This window comes from Hypanus sabinus, chromosome 1, assembly GCF_030144855.1.
Source record: "Hypanus sabinus isolate sHypSab1 chromosome 1, sHypSab1.hap1, whole genome shotgun sequence".
NCBI classification, from domain to species: domain Eukaryota; kingdom Metazoa; phylum Chordata; class Chondrichthyes; order Myliobatiformes; family Dasyatidae; genus Hypanus; species Hypanus sabinus.
Genome location: NC_082706.1, coordinates 13534942 through 13557399, shown reverse-complemented (window position 1 = coordinate 13557399; position 22458 = coordinate 13534942). Strand labels below are relative to the sequence as shown.

Below are 22458 nucleotides of genomic sequence, written 5' to 3'. Positions count from 1 at the left end.
GTTCCCTTGCCATGACGAAGCGCCGGAAAGCTGCAGGTCACGTTTGCGATGTGCAGGGTGTGACAGAGCCTCGGACACCGCACCCTGGGCTGGGTAGCCCCCCGGCGCTCTCCCAGCAACTTTGTCCTTACGTTTATCTTGCTCTGTAAATGTGACTAAGCCATATTAGTGTTGATTTATGCTCGCCGCGTATTGCTGAGGCATAAAAACTAACTCTCGTGGTATTTCTACTCAGTCTAGCTGATTCAATGACAATTAACTTCGACAGAGGCTGGATTCGCTACACCGAATGGATACACAGACTCTGGGCCAATCAGCGTGGGGAAAGGAGGCGGGAGCTGAAGGCGGTCGTCCATTAGGGGGTGAAGGGGCGGGGCGCCGCCGGCGGATTGAGCCAATAGGCGGGGGGCGGCTGCTGCGGGAGGTTCCGGAGCGGAGCGGGGGCCGAGGACGAGCCATGATCCACAGCCTGTTCCTGATCAACGCGGCGGGCGACATCTTCCTGGAGAAGCACTGGAAGAGCGCGGTGAGCCGCTCGGTCTGCGACTACTTCTTCGAGGCGCAGGAGAAGGCGAGCGAGGCGGAGAATGTGCCGCCCGTCATCCCCACCCCGCACCACTTCCTCATCAGCGTGTACCGGGACCGCATCTTCTTCGTGGCCGTCATCCAGAGTGAAGTGCCGCCGCTCTTCGTCATCGAGTTCCTGCACCGGGTGGTGGACACGCTTCAGGTCGGTGCTGACTTGCCCTCCCGGGGATCGGCCTTGACCGTGAATCTGCCCCCCCCCCCCCTTCCCCGGAGTGGGGTCTCACTATGAATGATCTGACCCCTCTCCTGGGAAAGGCCCTCACTGTGAAAGATCTGGCCCCTCTCCCGCGAAAGGGTCTCACCGTGAGGGATCTGCCCCAGCGGGAGTCTGCCTCGACCATGAGGGACCTGCCCCCTCCCCCTCAAATTGGTCGCACGCTCCCCCGGGAAAGGGTCTTGCCGCGAATGGTCTGAACACTGCTTAGCTTGTAAGGATCTGGATTTTTCTGGTCCCCTGCCAATCCCCCCCACCATCCAGGCCGAACTCCCTTTCTCCCTGTAACCATTGGGAAGGGGGTACAGGAGCCTTGGGTCCCACATTGCCAGGTTCAAGAACAGTTATTACCCTACAGCCATCAGACTCCTGTACCAGTGTGGATAACTTCACTCTCTTCAACACTGAACTGATTGCACAGCCTACCGACTGGCTTTTGAGGACTCTGCGTCTCAGATTTATTTTTATTATATGCTTATTTTGTATTTGCAGTATTTGTCTTTTGCGCATAGGTTGGTTGTCAGACTTTATGTGTTTCATTGAGAGACATAGCAGCAGAATTAGGCCTTTCAGCTCGTCCAATCAACTCTGCTCTGCCATTCCATAATGGCTTCTCCCTGTAATCTTTGATTCTTTTGTAATTCTTTGCTCTACTGTGAAAGCTTCCAGAAAATGAAGCTCAGGGTTGTATATGGTGACATGTAAGTTATTTGATAATAAATTTATTTTGAATATTTAACCCCACACACCCATGCAGGTGCACATTCACACACAAGCACTATTGCTACTAAACCCACTTACGGATCACTTCCATTTTTCCTGAAAGGTATTCTCACCACATTCCCACTGCACACTACGGGCAAGTTGCAGCAGCCATTTGATTCTACCAACCTATTCATCTTTGGGATGTGGGAAGGTGCTAACCCACACTGTCACAGGGAGAATCAGAATCTGGTTTATTGTCATTCAGTGGCCACTTTATTAGGTACACGTGTACGCCTGTTCATTAATGCATAGACCTAATCAGCCAATCATGGGACCTCACATGATTGAGGACCTGTGTGTAAAAGCATATAGACATGGTCAAGAGGTTCAGTTGGTGTTCAGAGCAAACACTGAATGGGAAAGAAATGTGATCAAAGTGACTTTGACCATGGAATGATTATTGCTGCCAGATGGGGGTGGTTTGAGTATTTCAGAATCTGTTGATCTCCTGGGAATTTCGGGCATGCACAGCAGTCTCTTGAGCTTACAGAGAATAGTGTGAAATAGAAGGAGATGAGTTATTAACTTCAAACTTTCTGCATAATCACTCATAGAATTGAACTGCATGTGCATGTAACGAGAGCTGTATAATTCATCTCCTTCCACCTTGGGCCACAAACTTAACAATCACTCCTGCTGTGGACACTTTCTGGAGCTCCAAGATCTGTGTGCTCCACGACCGCTGGACTAAGTGTGTAAATGTAGGAGGGGACTATGTTGGGGAAAAAAATGTGCTAGGTTTTCTAAAATTGACTCCCTCTACCTTAGGCCACAAACTTATCAATCACCCCTTGTACTCTGACTTGAAGTATCAATTGAAATGACAAATACAGCTGTTTTAAAAAATGGCACGTGATGGGGAAATTTCATGTTGACTTTCATGATCGACAGCCCAAGAATTTGTAAGATCGAACTAAAAGAAATCGGGTAGCAGAATCTTGCCCAGTGTTGAATGATCCCTAAGATGGACATAACTTCACAATTTACCTCGTTAGGAACTTACACTTCGTCTCCTCTGTAACTATCACATTTACTCTGCATTCTGTCATTGGTGTCCCTCAGTGCGCTGCGATGAAATGATCTGTATGGACAGCAAGCAAAACAAAGGTTTATTTTTACTGCACCTTGGTACATGTGGCAATAATAAACCAATTTATCAAGTAAAAGATTGCTACAATTCTGTGCTGGTGTATCCAGAAATGGGCTAACATTCAGTCCTGGCTTGTGTTCTCATAGTTCAGCAGCAGCCAGAATTCGCTGTGACAGTTTTTTTGCAGAACACCCCTCCCCCAGGATTTTTACTTAGAGGCATCTGTAATTGATTCCTTTTGCAAATGATTGCTGGGAAATGAATTTAAGGTTGTCTCCCCTCATGAATTGTGGAACTGGAGGTGCTGAAAGATAAAGGTTATAAAGAATAGCTTTATGTTTTTTTTTGCACGTACATCTTTTATGTCAAAATCAAATTAGTGAGGATTGTTTTGGGCAGCCTGCCAGAGTTTCCACCTTTCTGGTCACAACATAGCATGCCCACAGTTCACTCTCCCTACACCTTTGGAGCATGGGAGGAGTCGCTGTACGTCCTCCCGTGGAATGCATGGGTTTTCCCTGGGTGTTCCAGTTTCAAAGTCCAAAGAGGTACCGGCTAGCTTAATTGGTCACTGTAAATTGTTGCGTGATTAGACTAGGGTTATGGGCTTGAGGGCCTACACCATGCTGTATCACTAAATCAGGGGTTTATAAGCTCAGAATAAGGGATCACTGATTGAGGACAGTGAGGATGGAAATGAAGAGCGATTTCTTCATCCAGAGAATGGGCAGTGGAGGTTCAGTTGTTGACTTTAGTCAAGATGGATATTGATAATATATTTTGAATTTAATACGTCATCCATCATTAAGGACCTCCACCACCCAGGACATGCCCTCTTCTCATTGCTACCATCAGGGAGGAGGTACAGAAGCCTGAAGGCACATTGTCAGCGATTCAGAAACAGCTTCTTCTCCTCTGCCGTCCGATATCTGAATGGACGTTGAACCCATGAACAGTACCTATTTTTTGGGGGGTTTTTTGCACTACTATTTAATTTTAATAATGTATATATATTACTGTAATTCGCAGTTTTGATTTTCCCTCTATTATCGTGTATTGCATTGTACTGCTGCCACAAAGCTAACAAACTTCACGATGTGTGCCGGCGATACTAAACCTGAATCTGATTTTACGAGAATCAATGCATACTGAGACCTGAGTTGTGAACTCCCATAATATTACTAATTTCAAAAATTTGGACTATGTATTTGCATTGTTCCTACAAACAGCACAACTAGGTAGGTGTGAGTGTGAGTGTGTGTGTGTGTGTGTGTCCTTGTAATAATTATTCTTTGTTCTCAGTCATGTGTACTTTTTCTGCCACTCATTACCACACTGTGGAGGTATGATTACTATATCGAGTGGATTTTTTTGTGTATTTTCCAACTTATGGACAAAATTGACTTGTGGAAGTCTTTTTTTCTGTAAAAAGGGAACTAGTTCCTAACTGGCAACTGTCGATGTGGAAAAGTGGAACTAAGACACTACATCTGTGTGATCGTGTGGAGGAAATGAGAGAGGCGAAACGGTCTGCTCATGAGTATGCTTCTTGTGTTATGACCCATCATGTGGGGAGCAATTTATCAAACTATTCTTCACAGTTTTAATTATAAATTAATCTACTCCTGGTTTTCGTCTGAACTCTAAAGGTGAGCAAGGTATACAGAAAATATTGTTACTGCCTGAGAAACCAGCTTTATAATGAAGTCCATTCTTTCAATCAGAACTGTAGCGAGGAAGACTAGAGATCCTAAACAAGTTAAAGTTTCTGGCAAAAGGTCACTGACCTGAATTGATATATCTGATTCTCTCCCCTCAGCTGCTGTTTGAACTGCTGAGTGCTTGCTACAGTTACTGTTTTTGTTTCAGATTTCCAGCGTCTGCAGTTTATTGGCATTTCTGAAACTAAATAAATGAGGTGCTGGTGGAGAGAGCAAGGGGTAAAGAGCAGAGTGCATTTTCTTTCTCTGAGGGGCAATGCCATCTCTGATATCCTTAAACTTAAAGCCTTTGTGTCCCAAATCAGAACAGTAGGCAGCCAACAGGTCATGTGGCTGTGGTTTGAGATTAATCAAGGCTAATTGATAACTGGGTTATCATTGTCACTATTATTGTAATACTGTGAAAAGCTTGTGGTTTCATTCCATGGGATAGATCTTTCCTTGCGTAGCTGTGCTAAGGTGGTATGAAAGGAGAAAAAGTTCAGAGTGTAGTACTACAATTACTGAAAAAGTGTGGTGCGTGTAGACAAATAAATTGATTAAATAGATTGCGAGATCTTTTAGAGCAGGGATACCCACCCTTGGGTCCACGGACTTCTCGATTAATGGCAGTGGTCCATAGCATGAAAGCAATTGGGAGCCCCTTGTTTAGAGTGTGTGGGGGGGGGTGTCTGTTGGAGAGACTTAAAACAGTGGGATAGATACTGTCGTTGAACTTGATGGTACAGTATGTGGTGTCTTCGGAGACAGGAGACCCCAGCCATGATGTCGACCTGTTAACCTTTAGGTTCAATCTAGCTCTTCCATCCTATATAGCCCTACTTTTTTCTATCCACGTGTCCACCTAAGAGTTTCTGAAATGCCTATAATGTATCTATCTCTGCCACCATACCAGACAGGGTGTTCCACACACCCACCACTCTGTGTCAAATAAACTTACCTCTGACATACCCCTCCCAATACTTCCCCCAATCATCTTAAAATTATGCCCCCTTGTTATAACCATTTTGGCCCTGAGGGGGAAAAAAATCTCTGGTTATCTGCTTATCTGTGCCTCTTATCATCTTGTACCCCTCTATCAAGTCTCTTATCATCCTTCTCTGCTCCAAAGAGAAAAACCCTAGTTCAATCACTCTTTCTTCAGAAGACATGTTCTCTAATCTAAGCAGCATCCTGGTAAATCTCCTCTGTGCCTTCTCTAAAGCTTCCACATCCTTCCAATAATGAGGCAATGGGAACTGAACACAAAACTCCAAGGGTGGTCTAACCAGGGTTTCGTAGAGCTCAATATTACCTCGTTGTTCTGGAACTCAATCCCCTGAGTGATGATGGCCAATACACCATATGCCTTCTTAGCAAACTTATCAACTTTGAGGGATCTGGGGATGTGGACCCCTAAGGATGTTCCTACAAATCCTGCCTTTAGCCCTCATTCTGCCTTCAAATCCGACCTTCACACTCTTCCAGGTTGATCTGCCATATCCTCAACCCAACCTTATATCCTGTCACTGTCCCATTACAACCCACAACAACCTTGAGCACGACACAACTTGAGACTTTATAAGGCACTGGTGAGTCCTCACTTGAAGCATTGTGAGCAGTTTTGGGCCCCTTATCTAAGAAAGGATGTGCTGACAATAGAGAGGGTTCATGGAAATAATTCCAGGATTGAAAGGCTTAGCATGTGAGGAACATTTACAACTGCTCCCTTGGTGTGTCAGACACCCTGAGCCAATAGGCTGGTCCTGGACTTATTTCCACTTGGCATAATTTACTTATTATTTAATTATTTATGGTTTTATATTGCTATATTTCTACACTATTCTTGGTGCGACTGTAATGAAACCCTATTTCCCCCGGGATCAATAAAGTATGTCTGTCTCATGACTCTGGGCCTGTATGCACTAGAATTCAGAAGAATGGTGGGGGAGGGGGTGAAATCTCATTGCAATGTATTGAATGTTGCAAGGCCTTGATAGAGTGGGTGCGGAGAGGATGCTTCCTGTGGTAGGAGAGCCCTAAGACTGGAGGACGCAGCCTGTGAATAGAGGGACATTCATTTAGAATGGAAATGAGGAGGAATTTCTTTAGCCAGAGCGGTGAATCTGTGGAATTCATTGTAACAGGCGGCTGTGGAGGCCAAATCATTGGGTATATTTAGGGCAGAGGTTGATAGTCAGGGCATGAAGGGATACGTAGAAAAGGCAACAGACTGGGGCTGAGAGGGAAATGGATCAGCCATAATGAAATGGCGGAGCAGACTCGATGGGCCAAATGGCCTAAACCTGCTCCTACATCTTATGGTGTAACTCCACCACCCTTTGTCTGATTATCACATTATCCAGTGCTTTGTGCTGCATTGCCGGTTTTAATATCTCAGTAGAAATTTAAACCCATTAACTGCATCTGTATATTTTTATGTTCTGAAGAACTCCTTTCATGCTGGTTTCTTTTCTCTTTAATTTCTTGTTCCAACAAACAATCGCAAGGTTATTGGAGTAAGGGGAGTCATGAGGCTATCAGGCAGGAAATTAGAAACCTAAATTGGAAACAGATGTTCTCAGGGAAAAGTATGGAAGAAATGTGGCAAATGTTCAGGGGATATTTGTGTGGAGTTCTGTATAGGTATGTTCCAATGAGACAGGGAAGTTATGGTAAGGTACAGGAATTGTGGTGTATCAAGGCTGTGATTAAATCTAGTCAAGAAAAGAAAAGCTTACAAAAGGATCAGAGTTAGGTAATGTTAGAGATCTAGAAGATTATAAGGCTATTAGGAAGGAGCTTAAGAAGGAAATTAGGAGAGCCAGAAGGGGCCATGAGAAGGCCTTGGCGGGCAGGATTAGGGAAAACCCCCAAGGCATTCTACAAGTATGTGAAGAGCAAGAGGATAAAAGGTGAAAGAATAGGACCTATCATGTGCGAGAGTGGGGAAGTGTGTATGGAACCGGAGGAAACAGCAGAGGTACTGAATGAATACTTCAGTATTCACTATGAGAAAGGATCTTGGTGATTGTAGTGATGACTTGCAGCAGACTCAAAAGCTTGAGCATGTAGATAATAAGAAAGAGGATGTGCTGGAGCTTTTGGAAAGTATCAAGCTGAATAAGTGGCCGGGACCAGATGAGATGTACCCCAGGCTACTGTGGGAGGCGAGGGAGGAGATTGCTGAGCCTCTGGCGGTGATCTTTGCATCATCAATGGGGACGGGAGAGATTCCGGAGGGTTGGAGGATTGCAAATATTGTTCCTTTATTCAAGAAAGAGAGTAGAGATAGTTCAGGAAATTATAGACCAGTGAGTCTTACCTCAGTGGTTGGTAACTTGATGAGTATGGTCCTGAGAGGCAGGATTTATGAACATTTGGAGAGGTAAAATATGATTTGGAGTAGTCAGCGTGGCTTTGTAAAGGGCAGGTCCTGCCTTATGAGCCTGATAGAATTTTTTAAGGATGTGACTAAACATATTGAAGGAAGAGCAGTAGATGTAGTGTACATGGATTTCAGCAAGGCATTTGATAAGGTACCCCATGCAGGGCTTATTGAGAAAGTAAGGAGGCATGAGATCCAAGGGGACATTGCTTTGTGGATCCAGAACTGGCTTGCCCACAGAAGGCAAAGAGTGGTTGTAGACGGGTCATATTCTGCATGGAGGTCGGTGAGCATTGAAATGCCTCAGGGATCTGTTCCGGGACCCTTACTCTTTGTGATTTTTATAAGTGACCTGGATGAGGAAGTGGAGGGATGGGTTAGTAAGTTTGCTGATGACACAAAGGTTGGAGGTGTTGTGGATAGTGTGGAGGGCTGTTAGAGGTTACAGCGGGACATAGATAGGATGCAAAACTTGGCCGAGAAGTGGCAGATGGAGTTCAACCCAGATAAGTGTGAGGTGGTTCATTTTGGTAGGTCAAATATGATGGCAGAATATGGTATTAATGGTAAGACTCTTGGCAGTGTGGAGGTTCAGAGGGATCTTGGGGTCCGAGTCCATAGAACACTCAAAGCTGCTGCGCAGGTTGACTGTGTGGTTAAGTAAGTGTACAGTGTATTGGCCTTCATCAATCATTGAATTGAATTTAGGAGCCGAGAGGTAATCTTGCAGCTGTATACGACCCTGGTCAGACCCGACTTGGAGTACTGTGCTCAATTCTGGTCGCCTCACTACAGGAAGGATGTGGAAGCCATAGAAATGGTGCAGAGGAGATTTACAAGGATGCTGCCTGGATTGGGGAGCATGCCTTATGAGAATAGGTTGAATGATCTCGGCCTTTTCTTCTTGGAGCAATGAAGGATGAGAGGTGACCTGATAGAGGTGTATAAGATGATGAGGGGCATTGATCGTGTGAATAGTCAGAGGCTTTTCCCAGGGCTGAAATGGTTGCCACAAGAGGACACAGGTTTAAGGTGCTGGGGAGTAGGTACAGAGGAGATATCAGGGGTAAGTTTTTTACTCAGAGTGGTGAGTGCGTGGAATGGGCTGTCAGCAACAGTGGTGGAGGCGGATATGAAAGGGTCTTTTAAGAGATTTTTGGATAATTACATGGAGCTTAGAAAAATAGAGGGCTATAGGTAAGCCTAGTAATTTTTCAGGTAAGGACATGTTCCGCACAACTTTGTGGGCCGAAGGGCCTTTATTGTGCTGTAGGTTTTCTGTGTTTTCTATGTAAATATGACCATCAGACAAATTATATTCTTCCCCCTCCCCAACTTCTGCATCCATTGGAGCAGTTACAGTGTTGCTAGAAAGTTTGTGAATCCTTTAGAATGTTCTCTATTTACATAAGAACATAAGAGATAGGAGCAGGAGTAGGCCAATCGGCCCCTCAAGCCTGCTCCACCATTCAACAAGGTCATGGCTGATCCAATCTTAACTCTAGTTTTCACCGAATCCCACAAGGGCAACAGTGCCAACCTACAGGGCATAAATATTTCTGCATAAATATGACCTAAAACTAGATAAAGAGAACCCTATTAAATAATAACACAAAACCATTATACTTATTCATTTATTTATTGAGAAAAATAATCCAATATTACATGTATTTGTTGGAAAAAGTATGTGAACCTTTGCTTTCAGTAACTGGTGTGACTGCCTTGTACAGTAACAACTTCAACCAACATTTCTGGTCATTGTTGACCAGTCTTGCACATCAGCTTAGAGGAATATTAAGCCATTCCTCCTTTCCAAACTGCTTCAACTCTGGGATGTTGGTGGGTTTCCTTGCATGAACTGCTTGCTTCAGGTCCTTCCACAACATTTCTACAGGATTAACTTGGGCATTCCAAAGCGTGAAATTTCTTCTGCTACCATTCTTGCTCCACTTTCTTCTGCTACCATTCTTGCTCCACTTTCTCTTAAGCTTCAGTTCACGGGCAGATACCCTTACATTGTAGAACTTGGTGGCACAATTCCAAATTCATAGTTCCATCAACGATGGCAGGTCGTTCTGGTCCTGAGGCAGCAAAGCAGACCCAAGCCATGATACTACCACCAAGTTTCACAGATGGGATGAAGTTCTTATGCTGGAATGCAGCGTTTACTTTTCGCCAAACAGCGCTTCTCATTTAAGCCAGGTAATTCTACTTTGGACTCATCCATCCACAGAACATTCTTCCAATAGCCTTCTGGCTTATCCACGAGGTCTTTAGCAAATTTTAGAAGGGCAGCAAAGTTCTTCTTGGAGAGTAGGGACATTCTCCTCGCAATCCTGCCATGCACACCATTGTTGTTCAGTGTCTGCCTGATAGTAGACTCATGAACACTGACATTAGCCAATGACAGAGAGGCCAGTAGCTCCTTAGATGTTACCCTGGGGTTCTTAGTGACCTTCTGGAATACTACATTGTCTTGTTCTTGGAGCAATTTTTGTTTACTCCTGGGGAGAGCAACAACTGTGTTGAATTACCTCCATTTGTACGCCATCTGCCTGACTGAGGACTGGTGAAGACCAAACTCTTTAGGATGGTTTTGCATCCATCTCCAGCCTGGTGAGCATCAACAACTTTTTTTCTGAGGTCCCCAGAAATCTCCTTTGATCAAGGCATGGCACACTTCCGAAAACCTGTGTGGTGAAGATCAGACTTTGGTGGTGAAGACCCAGGTTTATGTTCTTTAAATAGGGCAGGGTTTCCCACACTCATGCCTGATTGTCACCCCTTTGGTTGAAACACCTGACTCTAATCTCCCTTTTAAATGAACTGGCAATCTGAGAGGTTCACATACTTTTTCCAACAAATACATGTAATATTGGATTTTCTTTTCTCAATAGATAAATGAACAAGTATAATGTTTTTGTGTTGTTTATTTAATTGGGTTCTCTTTAGTTTTGGGACTTGCATGAAGATCTGGTCACACTTTAGTTCATATTTATACAGAAATAAAGAAAATTTTAAAGGGTTCGCTAACTTTCTAGCACCACTGTACAGTGACTGAAGGATATGTGTTTACTTTGGATTCAGAAAAGCAGACTTCAGTCCAAGAGTAAATGAGACTAGTATAGAAGGATAGTGGGATAGCATGGATGAAGTGGGACAAATGGTTTGTTTTGCACTGTATGTTTCTATTACTGAAGCATCAAAACCTCCAGAGTTTAATGCTGATTTTCACTGTTCGTTCCTTCCTCTGTCTGTCCCATTTTGGCTTCCAAATCTCTGAATTGGATTATCGCCTAAGCACTTAAAACAGTGAAGTAATGAAATGACCCAGAGTGACAGGTAGTTCTAAATCGGCCTGTCAGGGCTTATCACATGTTTTGGAACATCAGATTAGGGACGTACAAGCTGCTGCTGATGTTTTTGTGATCTGTCTCTGTGTGTTTAAGGTGCTGGAAGACTTCCAGAATGGGACTACACGCGGCATCTGTGAATGTTGCTGGAAGCCAGCTGGCGAGACCGAGTGCCAGGAATTGGTGTTTGTACAGTGTGTGGTAGGAGAGGAAAGGGAAATCTGTCCCGGGATGCCATAATCTCTGCAGAAAGACAAACGATGAGGAATAGAAACAGTGCTCTTGTTTAGTCAAAGACTGTGTGGCTTTTGAACCATAGGGCTGAAAATAGGAGTCTTGAGATCAGTAATTAATGTGAAGTACATGATATAGTTTGTGGTTTGCAGGCAATGCTGGCATTGAGCTCTCCCATCGCTGCTGATATAAAAAGCCATTGTTGGCCTCCCCAGCTGATCCCTCATGTGCCAGTTTTTGGAATCACAACCTGTCATGTGATGTCATCTTTAAGCACTTCCAGCTGAAGTGAGAAGACTGCATTAGTGCACACTGCCACTTATTTTGTCTACTTTTCTGTTACGCTGCACAACGCCCCACTAAAGACAGGGACGTGCAAATGAAAGGCATTTTTCTGTATTCAAAAACTCACTGCATCTGGATGTACAGCAGGGGTTCCCAGCCTCCTTTTATGCCAAAGTTCAAAGTACATTAATTATCAAAATGTTATACAGCCTCGAGATTCCTAGTCATGGAATAAAGAACCCCCAAAAAAATTTCAAAAAGTCCATCAAACACACAATGTGCAGAGGGGGAAAATAACAAATTATACAAACAGTGAACACAAGCTAGTAACATTCTGAACTCGAGTCCAGAGAGTTCTGTCCAGACACCCTTAGCTCAGCACAGAGCCAAGCAGTGAACTGAGCAGGGCTGTCTTTTGCCTCCGGCCCCAATACCCTGACGTTTTCAAACTGGCCCGGCATTTAAATCATCCAAACCTTGGGCTCAGTGGCTTTAATGCGCTCTGGGACCTGGTTCCTGCAGCCTCAAGTCAGCCTGTTCCCAGCCTTTCCGATTTGGCTCGGCACTTAAATCGGTCGAACTTCGGGTCTTCCTTGCTCTCGGTGACAGGCCACGTCAAGAGGGAAGTCACGATGCTCGCTTACCGGAACAAAGAGTGATTAACAAAGTGTTAGTTGTTTTTCTTGTTTCATCAGCCACCAGCCAAAATTTGCTGAGATTCATCAGTGCCTACCTTTAACCAAGGGGGTCTGAGGACCCCAAGTTGGGGTGTAGAGAATAACTGGCGCTTTGTACAAAACTGCTTTTGGATAGTCATGCAGTTCACTGGGATCTCCTATCCTTAGTTTGAAATTGTTCCAGTATAATTCTGATTGAGTCACTTGTCCATTCACTCACCCCTTCCCTGCAGTGAGTACAAGCAAGCAGAATCTGTAAGTATAAAACTGGGGTTTCCAATCTGGGGGTCCACGGACCCCCTTGCATAGTATTGGTCCGCCATATAAAAAGGGTTGGGAACCCTTGGTTTAAAATGTATCTAAATCTCTTCATTTTTTTTCTGTATATTTATTGTGTATTGCGTTATACTGCTGCCACAAAGTTAACAAATTTCACGACATAGGCAGTTGATATTAAATCCGACTCTGATTCAAGGCTGCTCATAAAACAGTTGAAGCTTAACTGTGTTGGCCCACAATCCCAACAGTCTTGGCATGAGCTTCTCTGGAGAGTCTGGCTTTGAGGAGACAGGTCAAAGAACTGCTGGAGTAGTTGAGAGCGGGGAATTCTTGTTAGAGATTGATGGCAAATGTGCGGTGGGTAGAGACCTGGAATGGTGCCCATCTCCAGCGTCACTTATACAAATGGTACTGGTGTCTCCGAGTAACCAGCTGCTCAGCTGAGAGTAAGTGGTGGTTGGCGAAGACAGCTGGTTTAGGGGGGTAAGTGATCGTTTTGTCAGTTTAGAGTTTGTTCTCGTGTGGCTGTGTGCAGGATTATGATCAGTGGACCATCTTTACCAGTCGGGGAGAGAGCATCATTAGATCTTAGTCCCAAGATTAGAAACTGGCTTAGCTCACCAATTGCGCCAAGAATTGAGAATTTACAGAGGTGACACGACTCAAAATGTCAAGTGAGAAATCTGATGGGGTCCTTACTATTTAATATGTACACTGGCTTGTCATTTGACTGAAATCACAAAAAAATGATGCATCAAAGCTGCTTTGACCATGGAATGAGTACCAATTGATAAAGAGCCCCCCAGCCAAACCCATCTTCATCTTGGGGTCCATATATTTTCATGAAGATATCTAAGTATTCTTTAAGTATGATGAGGGTCTCAGTTTCCTCTGACTGTCATCTCTGTAATCCTGCTCCCTCTTGTTCTTGTGACCCCTAATGTGGGATATTCTGTCTTCTCTTGCCTATGCTTCCCAAAATTTTACATAACTTTCTCAGGTCTCCCTAGCCGCCTCCACCTCATGAAAAACAAGCCTACACTATCTGATCTGTCTCTCTTCCCCCACCCCCCCCCCCCCACACACACAAATGATGTTCTCTTCACCACAGCGAACATGACTGCACTCAATTCCACATGCCTCTTCCATTCCTCGGGCAGTCAGTTCCCAACCCTCTGGGTGAAAAGCAGATTTACTCACCTCTCCTCTGTCCTTAAAAATTATTGGCCCTTGCTTTTTGTCCCCATCTACGGTGGGGAAATGTGTCCCTTCCATTAGATTAGACCCCACATAATACTCTACTCCAGTTAAATTACCCCCTTGCTCCTTCTACTGCCAAAAACAATCCTGCCTTTCTAGCCTTCCCTTGGAGATGTTTTTTCCCATTCCTGCAATCCTCTTGTAAAATCCTACTGCACCCTATGTTGGCGCGAGGCCTAGTGGGCAAGGCATCAGACTAGTAACCTGAAGGTCACTGGTTCGAGCCTTGGCTGAGGCGGCGTGTTTGTGTCCTTGAGCAAGGCACTTAACAACACATTGCTCTGCGACGTCACCGGTGCCAAGCTGCATGGCTCCTAGTGCCCTTCCCTTGGACAACATCGGTGGCGTGGAGAGGGGAAGGCCTGCAGCTTGGGCAACTGCCGGTCTCCCACACAACCCTGCCCAGGCCTGCGCCCTGGAAACTCCAGGCGCAGATCCATGGTCTCTCGAGACCGACGGATGCCACCACACCCTGTGTCCAGTGCAACAGAAAGTTGTAGTTAACAATCCAGAGTCTGAAATATTCATCCAATACACATTCCCTACCTCAAAGGTTCATTCATTATCCAAGTGTGTATGCAGCAGACAACACAGATTCATCTTCTTCAGACAGCCACGAAACAAAGAGAACCACGGAAGGCATTAAAAGAAAGACTTCAATATCACCCCACCCCTACATCCAAATCTTGCAAACCTCCAACCCCCTCCCTTGCACGAGAAAGCTAGCAAGTTGTTCAACACAGAAAGCAGCAGGAAGAACATCAAACCCCAACGCCCTCCCTCACACAAAAAAAGACTAACTGATCACTCGGCGTGGAAAACGGCAACAGGAACAGCAGATCCCAAACCCCCAACCTGTCAGTCAGCAATGAGAAAGAATGGGCAAAAACACAGAGTGCAAAAAAGAAGACTTGGAACTGAAAGAGTGGAGTATGAACTACAGCTGGCAGTCCAATCCATAAAGCACAGAATTCCAGTGACATCCCTGGACAGTATCGAGGAGAGCAACCACTCGAACATTAGTCCTTCTGTGATCCGTCACACACACAATGGACCAGCACAGCACAGACCACCTCGCAGTACCATTGATGAACAAATGCGCCTTAAGTTGTATATGGTAGCATTATTGGCAATAAATATACTTTGACTTTAGCATGTTCAGGAATGAAATTTCCTGTGATATAGCTGCTTCATTCTCTATGTGACTCCTGACCCACATCGTAGAAAAGCTGTAATTGATATGTTTGCTTCACGTGATGCTAGCAAGCTTACCCCTGCTGAGATCTTGAAGTAATCTCAGAATTCCTCAAGTACTGATTTAGTTATTCAATTGATACTTTTCCCGAGTCAGTGGTGTTCTCTGCATTTTCCCCTTCTCGTATCGTTCCTTTTGATTCCTTTCCAGGTTAAGTTTTTCTGTGTTTAACTCTGGCTTTGTGTTAGGAACAGAGGGGATGTGCCTGCAGGGATACTGGACGAACTAGGTGGAGAATAAGGTCATAAAAACACAAAATGCTGGCAGAACTCAGCAGGCCAGACAGCATCTGTGGGAGGAGGTAGTGACGACGTTTCAGGCCGAAACCCTTCATCGGGGGTGTTTTTATTTATTTCCAGCATCTGCAGATTCATTCGTGTGGCCGGAGAATAATGTCAGTACGGATTCATTGGGCTGAGTTCTAAAACCCACTGTTACTCAGTTGCCTCTACAATACTCTCTGTCCTAGTTCAAACCAGGCCATCACTCTTAAGGGTAAATATGGGAGGGAGAAGGGTAAATATAAGAGGGGCAATAAATGTTGGTGTGATCTGGAACACCAACATCCAGTTAGTGGATACAGAAGAAAGATGGGCACCCTTTGGACCATTGACCTTCTCTTGACCTTTATCACCAGTTAGCATCATCTTAATATAACATGGAGCATTACAGCACAGTACAGGCCCTTCGGCCCACAATGTTGTGCCAACCTATTAACCTACTCTAAGATCAATCTAACCCTTCCCTCCCACAAAGCTCTCCGTGTTTCTTCTATCATCCACGTGCCTATCTAAGAGCTTCTTAAATGTCTTTAATGTATCTGCCTCTACCACCATGCCTGCCATCACTCTTAGTGGAAAAAATTTTTTAAACTCTCATAGAACAATATACAGCACAAGAACACGCCGTTTGACCCTCAATGTTGTGCTGAATCAGCTAAAAAGTAAATCAAAAACTAATCCCACCTACCTACAAAATGTCCTCATCCCTCCATCTTCCTCATATCCATGTGCCTATCCAAACTTGCCTTAAAAGCCTCTAATGTATTTGCCTCCACCACCATATCAGGCAGCGTATTCCAGGCATCCACCACTCTGAGTAAAAAATCTTACCCCTCGCATCCCCCTTGAACCTACCCCCCCCTACAAAGCATGCCCTCTGGTATTAGACAATTCTACCCTGGGTAACAGACACACTCTGTCTACTCTATCTGTGTCTCTGATAATCTTATAAGCATCTATCAGATCGCCCCTCAGCCTCCGGCGCTCCGGAGAAAACAACCCAAGTTTGTCCAGCCTCTCATGATAGCACATGCCCTCTAAACCAGGCATCATCCTGGTAAACCTCTTGAGCGCCCTCTCCAAAGCCTCACCATCCTTCCTAACAAGGGGCTTTCCCCTGAAATCCACTCTGTACTTCAACCAACTCCGCTCCCCTCACCCCTAGTGGGCGGCAATCCCAGCTGGCATGTTCCGTCTCTTGTGTCACCTTTAAATTACATTAGCTGAGGCAGGGCTCTGAAAAGCAATCTGATCCTTGCTCTTTCAATATTAATGCCAAGGGCTTTGTGTCCTGTAACAGGATCCCACGAGCTCGAGGTAAAGAGGCATGAGGAACTAACGGAATTAATTTTCTGTGGCTCTGACCTTTGCTCTGGGCTGATTGATTTCATTTGGAAACTAGATTACCTTTATGAAGTAACCCTTTTGTAAAGGTGGTTTCTCTGCTGCTCGGACACGTGCTTTTAAACTATTTTTGTCTTCCCCTCGATGAATTTCCTTCCATTTGCATGCGCACGTTTTTCATTTTTAAAATTTATTTTATTTAAAGATACAGCACGGTAACAGGCCCTCCCGGCCCAACGAGCCCAGGACACCCAATCACACCCATGTGTCCAATTAACCCACTAACCCCTACATCTTTGGACTGTGGGAGGAAACCAGAGCACCTGGAAGAAACCCATGCGGTCATGGGGAGAAAGTGCAAACTGCTTACAGACAGTTCTGTGGGCAAAAATGGTGCTAATGAGAGAGATCAGAGGAGAATGGTCAGGCTGATTCAAGGTGACAGTAATTCAAATAGCAATGCATTGCAACAGTGGTGTGCAGAAGAGCATCTCTGAATGAAAAACACGCCGGAACTTGAGGAAGTGGATGGGCAACAGAAGACCGTAAACAGACACCGGCCACATTATTAGGTTCGGGAGGTACCTAATAAAGTGTTGACTGAGTATATGTGATTGGTAATGGTTTGGTGTAAGATTGTGGTATTTTTATACAACATTGTGTTTCATGGAAATTATACTTTTTGATTGTCCCTCACAGGACTACTTCGGGAGCTGCTCAGAAGTAGCCATCAAAGACAATGTTGTGGTTGTGTATGAGGTGCTTGAAGAGATGTTGGACAATGGATTTCCACTGGCGACAGAATCTAACATCTTGAAGGAGCTGATCAGGCCTCCCACAATTCTCCGCACTGTGGTGAACACCATCACTGGTACGTATTGTAACTGCAGTTCAACACTGATGCTCTCCCTGTTGTGTTAAGTGTCCTCAGCCTGCTTGACATTCTATCTACAGCTGGGTTAGGCAGCCATTTGATCTCTGAACATGCTACAATGCTTGTCAATTGCTGAGAAAGCAATTAGCTAATCTTAGCTAATTAGCTCTCAAATAATTAATTATTCCTCCAAACCTCTGACTATTTCTCCTTGAAGCTATTTTATTTTTGCTTGGAGGTACAGAACAATAGCCAGCCCTTCTGGCCAAATGACAAATTAACCTACTAACCTGTACATCTTAGGAATGTGAGAGCACCAAGAGTCAGAATCAGGTTTAATATCACCAGCATATGTTGTGAAATTTCTTGTCTTTGTGCCAGCAGTACAATGCAATACATAATAATAGAGAAAAAGACTCTGAATTACATCATATGTATATATATTTTAGTTAAATAAATGGTGCAAGCATAGAAATAAAAAAAAAGTAGTGAGGTAGTGTTCGTGGGTTCAATGTCAATTTAGATATCAGATGGCAGAGGGGAAGAAGTTGGTCCTGAATCATTGAGTGTGTGCCTTCAGACTCCTGTACCTCCTTCCTCATGGTAGTAATGAGACGAGGGCATGTCCTGGTGATGGGGGTCCTTAGTGATGGACACTGCCTTTTTGAGCCCTCACACTTTGAAGATGTCCTGGATACTACGGATGCTAGTGCCCATGATGGAGTTTACAACTCTCTGCAGCTTGGTTCAATCCTGTGCAGTAGCACCCCCACCCCCACCCCCATACCAGGCGGTGATGTAGACATTTTAAAATCTGTAGAAATTTGCGAATGTCATTCGCGACATACCAAACCTCCTCAAACTCCTCATGAAATATAGCTGCTGTTGTGCGGCCTTTGTGACTGCATCGATATGTTGGGTCCAGGTTAAATCCTCAGAAATCCAGGAACTTGAAATTGCTCGCTCTCTCCATTTCTGATCCCTCCTGTTCCTTCGTCTTGCCCTTTCTGAAGAATCTACAAGCAACTTGCAGCCAGCCTTGGAACTGAACCCCGGTCACTCGTGCTATGATAGTGTTACACTGACCGCCAAGCTACTTTGCCATCCTGTGCATCCTGTCTTATCCCCTCTGCCCTGCTTCCCTGCTCTGTACTCAAGATATTTTGCCTTCTCTGCGCACCAGTTTATTCTTAACCTCCTGTGAGCTATATCTTACTGCGTTTGAAGCTACAGTGATTCCCTGAGTTTTCCGCAGCCCACACCTGAGATCTGTCACTGCCAGGCTGGGTAACAGTTCCTTCCCTCGGGCTGTTAGACTTATTAACACCCTGTCTGATTGCCCCCACCCCCAACTCACAAACACACTCATTCTGTACTCGTCACTTCACATCTTTTATTGCTGTTGGTTCACATAGTTGTATGATGGCTTGCTTTATAATATTAGTAACATTTACTGTCTTACGTAAACATGCATCTCGCACTTTAAGGCAGCCTTCAGGCCGTGCCACTCGGAGATGTGTTAATATTGTTTTGTGACTGTCTATGCTGTCTCCTTTGTGTGACCTATATGTTACAGTGTTTTGAACCTTTGCCCCCAGAGGAATGATATCTCAGAGATTCAAAGTACATTTGTTATCAGAGTATGTGTGCAGTACACAACCCCGAGATTCGCCTTCCCGCAGACGGCCACGAAACAAAGGAACACCGTGCAACCCGTTAAAAGAAAATCATCAAACATCCAACGCACGAAAGAAAAGAACAAATCACGCAAATAGCCAAAAAATGAGTGAAAAACACAGGCTATTAAACATCGAGCCACAGAGTCAGTCACAGAGACAGTCCAGGAATGTTCAGTTCAGTTCAATTTAGCGTTGTATCGTTCATTGACTGCAGGCCGCAGAACCAATCCGCCCCGATCAAAATCATACAAAATAGGTACAGTATTAAAAAAACGAGTAATTAGAACCACATCATAACATGAACTACAGAGTCCATCCACAAACCGTGTCGATTAAACCTTGCCCATGACCCTGGCACCAGCCATTGAGCTAAATGAAACCGTTGCTCTGGGGCCAAGTTGAACATGTGTTTGGTTGAATGACAATAAACTTGAACTTGAATATAACTAGGGGGTTACTGTAACTTTCTGAAATATTGCTCATGTAACTAGTGATATCAGCCATCCCTGTAAATGCAGGCGAATGGTAAAATGCATTTGATGTTGCAGTGTTCACTAAGCTAGGCAAATAGCTTGTGGATGTTTCATCAGCAATTGAGGAGACGTCCTCAGTGTGTTACTCTCCGGGTGTTCTTGTTAATATAACCCCCTCCCCGTTTGCTTGCCTCAGTCCTGATTGGCTACCCCTTCACTTGACCTTTGAATTCTATTGGCTCGAGTTTCTTTGGCTCATAGATGGTGTTTGTTTCAATATGTTTATTTACGGAGTTATCAGTAGAGACCATGCTGCTTTAAAAAAAAGATTATTCTCATGTGTGCTTCATGTTTGCCTTCACCAGAACCTCCAGAGTGTCCCAGTTAGAGTGGTGTCCTTGGTCTTCATGTAACGAGATCAACGACAGAAAAATGAGTTATTCAGGCGTAATCTGCGTGGTTATACTGAGATTGATGTGTCTTGTTTTAGACTAGTGGACCTCCTTTAGCAGCTTGTAAATTAAATTGAACTTAGCAATTTGCCAGCAGTCCAAAAGCCAGACAAGATCTTTGTCAATGAGGCCAGTGTTGTCTCTGAGCTCTGGCTCATGACAATCTGGTGGTGTAAAGTTAATGCTTGAAGCGGCCAGCTCCACTTTGCAGTTGTTTGGTTCAGCTGCAGCTTAAAGCCTCTGTTGTGTCTCGTCTGCTGTACTTTCAGTCAGGAAAACTTCTGTCAGTCCATTGGCTTCCAGAGGCAGGTCTCCAGTTGCCTTCATCTTGTGTATTTCTTCAGCATTTCCTAGAAATGAATCAGGTCAGCATATCTGTGGAAATTTGTTAACTTTGTGGCAGCAGTACATTGCAATAGGAATGTGCAATACATAATAATAGGAAAAATGTGAATTGTGTGTGTGTGTGTGTTAAATAAGTAGTGCAAAAATAGAAATTTTAAAAAAGTAGTGAGGTAGTGTTCATGGGTGCAATGTCCATTCAGAAATCAGATGGCAGAGGGGAAGAAGCTGTTCCAGAATCATTGAGTGTGTGCCTTCAGGCTCCTGTACGATCTCCCTGATGGTACCAATGAGAAGAGGGCATGCCCTGGGTAATGGGAGTCCTTAATGATGGATGATGCCTTTTTGAGGATGTCCTGGATACTATGGAGGCTGGTGGCCAGGATGGTGCCGACTAAGTTTACAACTCTCAGCAGCTTGCTTCGATCCTGTGCTGTAGCCACCCCCCCCCCCCCCCCCACCAATACCAGACGGCGATGCAGCCAGTTAGAATGTTCTCCATGGTACACCTATAGAAATCTACTGGTGTTTTAGATGACATACCAAATCTCCTCAAACTCCCAATGAAATATAGCCCCTGTTGTGCCTTTGTATCCGCATTGATGCGTCAGGCCGAGGTATGATCCTCCGAGGTATTGACACCCAGGAGCTTGTTTGTCCTCGGTGGAGTTTAGGAGAATGAGAGGTGACATAATTCAAAGATGTAAGATCTTAATGTGGTACGGTGTAAATGCTGAGATGTCAGAATCAGGTTTATTATCACTGATGTAGCATATGTCATGAAATTTGATTTGTCAGGGCACCTGTACTTGGGCTCATTGTGCATTCAGAAATCTGATGGTCTAAGAATGTTATTCTTAGAATCTATTCTTAAAACCTTCAGGCTCTTCTTCCTCCTCTCTGATGGTAGCGATTAGAGCAGGGCACATTCTTGGTGGTGCCAGTCCTCCATGAAAGCAGCAGCCTTCTGGAGGCATTGCCTTTGGAATGGCAGGGAGGTTAGTGCCACGATGGTTGAGCTTACGACAGTCTGCAGCTTTTTCCGATCCTGTGCAGTGGTGCTTCCATATCGGACAGTGATATAACCAGCTCGTGCTCCGAATTTCAGCTGTAATTACTTTCAGGGAGAGTGAGCTGTTAAACAGCTTCTGTGGATGTAACTCTCTTCATTTGCTGCAGGGCTCGTTGTATGAAGCTGTAATAGAATTGGTAAAATTAATGGGATTGATCTGTTCCCCTTAGCAGGAGAGAGTGGGCAGAATGGTCTTTTACTGCACCATATTATTCTCAGATCACAAAGTTTAATAAACTATTACCTCGTCTAAGTAACGTACACTGGAAAAGCTACCGCTCGGCATCAGGATATTCTCTGTTTATAAATGTTTTCCTGGTAACATCTGGCTTCAATCTTTCCCTGCTGTGATTGTAGGCAGTACGAATGTTGGGGACCATCTGCCTACGGGACAGCTCTCTGTGGTGCCTTGGCGACGCACCGGCGTGAGATACGCGAACAATGAGGCCTACTTCGATGTGGTTGAAGAGATCGACGCCATCATTGACAAATCAGGTATGGTTGAGGAGTACTGTCACTGGGGCTGGAGACCAGGCAAGCTCTCTCCGGGGCTGCAGATCCAAGGACTGGGTGGCTTGGGAAGCAGCACTTTATCACACACTGGCAGTGACTGAGGTGAGGACTTCTGCCACCGAGTGTTCAACCTTCCGTGAAATGCTGGTGCATCCAGGAACATCATGGCTATGTAGCACCACAGCTGACCTCTGTGTGGAGTTTTCATGTGCTGCACCCTTTGGTCCCTGTGTTTAAACTACTCCCCTCTCCCGCGGGCACCCCACCTGTTCTCTCCTGCAGGCCTCCCCCACCGTTCTCTCCTACATGAGGGGTGGGCAGTGTAAACTGTCTGTACAAT

At 44.8% G+C, this 22458-nt stretch overlaps 1 protein-coding gene across 1 annotated transcript in view; it reads left to right on the top strand.

Moving 5' to 3' along the window:
- The first annotated feature begins 408 nt into the window (after positions 1-408).
- Positions 409-22458, top strand: part of LOC132391506 (AP-3 complex subunit mu-2) — a 48625-nt gene continuing 26575 nt past the window's right edge. The window contains exons 1-3 of the mRNA XM_059964788.1: positions 409-730; positions 17413-17584; positions 21963-22100. Of these exons, the coding sequence (XP_059820771.1) occupies positions 458-730; positions 17413-17584; positions 21963-22100 (583 nt within the window). The 5' untranslated portion in view covers positions 409-457. The remainder of the gene's footprint in view (positions 731-17412; positions 17585-21962; positions 22101-22458) is intronic.